Source organism: Ipomoea triloba, chromosome 11 (assembly GCF_003576645.1).
Source record: "Ipomoea triloba cultivar NCNSP0323 chromosome 11, ASM357664v1".
In the NCBI taxonomy this organism is placed as follows: domain Eukaryota; kingdom Viridiplantae; phylum Streptophyta; class Magnoliopsida; order Solanales; family Convolvulaceae; genus Ipomoea; species Ipomoea triloba.
Genome location: NC_044926.1, coordinates 13,713,726 through 13,719,806, shown reverse-complemented (window position 1 = coordinate 13,719,806; position 6,081 = coordinate 13,713,726). Strand labels below are relative to the sequence as shown.

The 6,081-nt window shown below is 32.0% G+C and overlaps 1 protein-coding gene across 1 annotated transcript; it reads left to right on the top strand.

Moving 5' to 3' along the window:
- Positions 1 to 358: 358 nt before the first annotated feature.
- Positions 359 to 2,505, top strand: LOC115997509. The gene is made up of 2 exons (XM_031237075.1): positions 359 to 649; positions 1,739 to 2,505. Exon 2 carries the CDS (start codon positions 1,741 to 1,743, stop codon positions 2,503 to 2,505), a length of 765 nt encoding a protein of 254 aa, XP_031092935.1. The 5' UTR covers positions 359 to 649; positions 1,739 to 1,740.
- Positions 2,506 to 6,081: the final 3,576 nt, after the last annotated feature.

The window sequence follows — 6,081 nt, the reverse complement described above, 5'->3', positions numbered from 1 at the left end:
GCATTAATAATGCTACTGCCGACTGGCAGTAGCCCAGTAGGCCACACCAGGCGTGGCCTGGTGTGGCCTACTTGTATTTTTTTTTTTTATTAATTACGGTTCTGGAACCGGAACCGTCCGGTTCCGGTTCGGAACCGGCGGTTCCGGTTCCAGAATCGCCGGAACCTTAACCGGAACCGTATAGGTTCCGGTTAAGGACCGGAACCGGAACCGACCGTACGGTTCCGGTTCCGGTTCCGGTTGCTACAGTACCGGTTCGGTTCGAACCGGCCGGTTCGAACCGAACCGTGGTCACCCCTACCGATCTGTGTCGAACGAAAAAGCTCCTCCTCCCTCACCATTACTGCTGCCGCCTCACCATTACTGCCGGCCGCCTCACCACCGCAGATCTGTGTCGCCGTCACCGGCCGCAGCCACACCACCGCTTCCACCGCAGACACACCACCGCGTTCGCCATTGCAGCGCCTTCCACCATCCCGCACGCCATTGCAGCGCTCTCCGTCCTCGCTCAGTCGCTCCTCAGTCCTCACTTCAGCGACTCAGCGACTCAGCGGCGACCGTACGGGACTCAGGCACTCAGCGACTGCAACTCACCTCAGCACCTCAGCGGACCTCACCTCAGCCCTCTACCCTAACTCCTCGGCTCAAGGTAAAATCTTTACATATTAAAATTAAAATTGTGTTTGAAAATTTAAATTTTCTTTAATTGTTCATCATTATTTTATGTAAATTTTGGATAAAGAACCAAAGGAGTTACTGTATTTGTATCATTGTGTTTGAGAAAATTAATTATGGAGTATGCAAATTTTGGAAATTATGGAGTCTGTAATTATGAGAAAATTGTATGTTTTAAGTGTTTAACCTGTACAATTGTATAAACAATTTTGGGCACTGGACAGTGGAAACCAGTGATATTTGTATGTTTAAGTGTTTAACCAGAGCTCTGGTTTAACGAAAAGAAATGCTGTCTGGTGGCAAATATATAAATACATACTTATAGTTGGGCAATTGCTGGCTTAAGGTGTTCTAACTTCTATCAGGGGAAGACTGGATTTCATTATCCAGAAAAGTAAAAACAGGAAATGAGAATGTTTGTTTTACAAACTAATGATGGTTAAAATTTCTTCTACATCATTTTAGAATATGTTTGGTATATGTTTTATATATATTGTTTTATAGAATGTTTTATATTAATTTGTTATTAATATATGATTAATTTACCCCAATTTGTTATTAATATATGTTTTATAGAATGTTTTCAATGAACTTCAAATATTTATATTTGAAGAGAAAAAAAAAACTACAAAAATTAATGCTTTTTTAAATTTTAATAAATTTTAAGAAATTCTTTTAAAAGTTTAATTGAATAAATTAGGTATTTGATTAGGGTTTAGGTATATTACATAATTATGTTTAAGAATTGACCTAGCTACCATTTGTGATTAGTAGTTTGTTTACTTTGATGAATTAGCTATGTAATTTGACAAATTAGGTATTTGATTAGTTAGGTATATTATATAATATGAATTATTTAGTTTGATGATTTAGATTTAATTTGATGATGAGTAGGTATAAAATTTGATGAGTTAGGTATACTTTGATTATAAAGGTATTTTGATTACGAAGTAGGTAATTTGATTTCAATGCAAATAACCTAATATCGTTTATAAATACATCCATCATTGTGTATCCATATCTTCATATATAGTACTTAGAGTACCATTTTATGAATTGACAGATATGGACCGGAGTTGGATGTATGAAAATCGCACTACATTCAAATACGTGCAAGGGGTTCAAGAGTTTATACAATATGCTGAAGAAAATAGGAGTAAAAAGGCGGAAGATTATATTGTGTGTCCTTGTTGCGATTGTAAGAATTTGAGAAGATATCGTAATTCTGATGAAGTCAAGGCTCATTTGATACGGCGTGGTTTTAAAGAAGGGTACAATAGATGGATATGGCATGGTGAAAGCTTACTTCCTAGTACTAATGCAAGTATTCCTAGTACTAGTGCAAGTAAGGAAACTCATATAAATAGTGAAACTCATGCACATAGTGAAACTCAAGCAGATAGTCAAACTCATGAAGATAATGAGAAGAATAACGCATCTCATGTTAGCAATGATGAGGATGATGAAGATAATGACCGGATAGATAAAATGATGCATGATATGCAGGAAGATTTTAGTGAAATACCTCCTGAACTTAAAAGTTTTTTTGAAAATGCTGAAAAACCTTTGTTACCTGGAAGTACTAAATTTACTAAGTTATCTGCCGTGCTTAAATTATATAATTTGAAAGCAAAGAATGGATGGAGTGATAAGGGTTTCACGGAATTATTAGAACTACTAAAAGTCATGCTTCTTGGTGACAATGAACTCCCCAATTCAACTTACGAAGCAAAAAAAATAGTGGGGTTACACAAGTACCATTATCAAAAGATTATTCAACTGCTAAGGATACTAAACCAATTGATGCTACTATGTCTTATATATTATTAATATAAGTATTTTTAACTTCCATTATATTATTTACAAATTTTTATATATGTTTATAATTAATATAGGGCATTTCGCTCTATTCCTACGGATGGACGGAGTAAGTCCTTCAATTGGATACAATGCAAAGTATGTATGAATATTGAATTTAAGCTTTAGTGTGATATTTTAAATTACAAAGAATTGTTTAACTTATTAAAATATATATGTATTTTATAGTGCCCGATACAACCATGATATGTTAAGTGTGGATATTATGTCATGCGATACATGCTTGACATCGTGACAAAATATTCATCTGTTGATCGTTTGGATGCGGTAAGTAAATTTAAATAGAATTGTGTATGGTTAAATTATACTTTATTAATTAACACTTTTAATAATTCTATTAATTAAATTATTCTGTAGGCATTTCAAAGCAATAGTGCGTATTCTATTGACGACATAAATGAGATTCGGGAGCAATGGGCAAAATACTTCTTCTCTCAGTGCGTGTAACTTTTGTTTTATTAATAAAGCTATTATGTTTTAATTTGAAGATAGTATTGTGTTTTGATTATATATATTATTGTATTAAAGTGGGTGTGATGATATGAATTAACTATTATGCTTTGATCATATATTGTGTTAAAGTGTAATGATTTAAAGTATTGTGTTAGTATAAAGTTTGATAATAGTTTAATTTTGTGATGATGTTAGTATTGATGTTAGTTTGAAAGTATTTTGTTAGTATTGATGTTAGTTTAAAAGTATTGTGTTAGTATTGACGTTAGTTTGAAAGCATTGTGTTAGTATTGATGTTAGTTTGAAAGCTTTATGTTAGTATTGATGTTAGTTAGTTTGAAAGTATTGTGTAAAACTGTACTGTTTGATATGGATTTAAGTTGTAACAGGTAGAATTAAAAAAATTAGGGATATTTTTTCCCAAAATGGTCCCTCGACTATTGCTCATTCTCAATTTTGCATTTCGACTTTCAATTGCACCTAATGTGGTCCCTCGACTTTCAAAAACTCACCCAATTTGATCCTCCGTTACATATTCCGTCAAATCAGTGTTAAAATGGAGGGCATTTTCGTCCATTTACCTATTGTTAGCCTAATAAACATTGAGAAATAGTTGAGGGACCATTTTGAGAATAGTCAAGGGACCATTTTGGGAAAAACTATTTTATTTATTTATTTATTTTTTTATTTTCATTTTCTAGACTCTATAAAATTAGAATTTCTATACATTTTTTTCTTACAAATATAAATAGTTAAAATCGTGCAATCCATCCTAAAAATTTTTAACTTTTTTACAAACTTTTTCCCTCTATCTAAATATACAAACTATTCCTATGCAGATTTACAATAAGTTTCGTAAATTTCATAAATACTCATTTTTTAAGCACCGATTAAAATAATTCTTAGTCACATCTGTAGTACTAAATATATTACTTTGGATTTTTTTATAAATAAGATATAATATTATTAAATTCAAATAATTAAAAATAATGTGCCCACAACACAAAAGATTTTATGATTGACTTAAAAATTAACTATAAATTTTATTGTTTAATACAAATTGACAATTATTAAACATTATTTATAACAATTATTGTGTCCCGTGTAATATACTAAAATTATTAGGTAGGATTTTTATAATTAAGGTATAATTTAATTAAATCAAAATTATTAAAAATAATGTGTCCACATTACAAAATAAATTATACTTGCCTTAATAATTAATAGTTGATAAAAAAAATAAGAAGAGGAAAACATATAAAAGATGTCATACAATATCTTAAATAATGTAAATTAATATAAAATTTAATAATTATTTCAAAATCAAATACATAAAATATTGCAGGAAACATTGACGAGATTTTACTTTTCGACTCACCTGAGAAGTTTACTAGAAAAATTTATTACCTTTCGATCCAATATTTTCCCTACATTTTACACTCTTTGGGTGTCTACGCTTGAAAAAAAAATATTATTTTCAATGGTAAAAGTAATATTTAATGTGATACATAGTGATTGATTGTCTATGAACATTAAAAAAAAAAAAGAAGTATATGAGTATTTATGAAATTTACGGAACTTATTGTAAAACTTCATAGGAATAGTTTGTATATTTAGAGGGGAAAAGTCTGTAAAGAAAGTTAAAAATTTTGAGGTTGGATTGCGCGATTTTAACTATTTATATTTGTAAGAAAAAAATATATAGAAATTCTAATTTTATAGAGTCTAAAAAATGAAAATAAACAAAAATGAAATAAATAAAATAGTTTTTCCCAAAATGGTCCCTTGACTATTCTCAAAATGGTCCCTCAACTATTTTTCAATGTTTATTAGGCTAACAATAGGTAAATGGACGAAAATACCCTTCATTTTAACACTGATTTGACGGAATATGTAACGGAGGACCAAATTGGGTGAGTTTTTGAAAGTCGAGGGACCACATTAGGTGCAATTGAAAGTCGAAATGCAAAATTGAGAATGAGCAATAGTCGAGGGACCATTTTGGGAAAAAACTCTTAATTAAAATAAATAGAATATTAAAAAAAATTATAATTCGCTACCGTTCCTAGCTAGGAATGGTAGCGAATTATCACTAATTTTAAAAAAAATAAAAACAAAAATTATCATCCGCTACCGTTCCTAGCTAGGAACGGTAGCGGTTGAGTATAATTTTCGCTACCGTTCCACAACGGTAGCGAAAAGTCAAGGACAATTAGTGACTGTCTCATTCGCCACTGTTGTACAACAGTAGCAAAATGTCATTTACAACAGTAGCGAAAAGGTAATTTTGTACTAGTGTCGAATGCCTTTAGATTCGTCTTTCCGTTGTTGTGAATGAAACATTTGCTATCGAATGTGTGAAAGTATCTCACAACCGGTTTCTTGCCTTTCTATAGTTCGTAGGGTGTCTTCCCATAAACCTTAAAAATAATGGAACGATTTTGGGTGTAACATGTTATGTTAACAGCATCAACCCAAAATCTCTTAGGCAAGTCGTGCAATCATTGACCTTGCAGCTTCTTTGAGAGTTTGATTTCTCCTTTTGGCAACATCATTTTTTGTGGTGTTCTTGCAACTGAAAGTTGATGGAGAATTCCAAATTGTCCACAAAAGTCCTTAATAACTTGATTTATAAACTTTGTACCCTGATTTGATCAAATCTTCACAATGCTTGTCCCATTCTCAATTTGCAACTGTTTTTAACAACTCGGGTAGCATCCTCTCGGTCTCATTCTACTACCACTAAAGTATATTTATTCCACTTTAGCTTACAGGGTCTACAGGCCCAAACAAATCCATATTGAGTAGACTCAAAGGTCTAGAAGTTGACTCCATAGATTTGGATTTAAACGAAAATTTGATTTGCTTTCCCTTTTGACAGGTTTCACAAACCATATCCTTGTTATAAGTCACATTTGGTAGTCCCTTTACCAAATCTCCTCTGCTAGCTTATTTATTGCCTTAAAGTTGAGATGGTCTAGCTTATTATGTCATTCCCAACTAAGGTCAAATTACCTTTAGCTACTAAGCAAACATTCGGTTTGACTGAATCCAAATATACCACATACATATTCT

What these genes read in the sequence shown, in the direction of transcription:
- LOC115997509 (XM_031237075.1), top strand. Translation starts at nt 1,741, where the DNA reads ATGGACCGGAGTTGGATGTATGAAAATCGCACTACATTCAAATACGTG.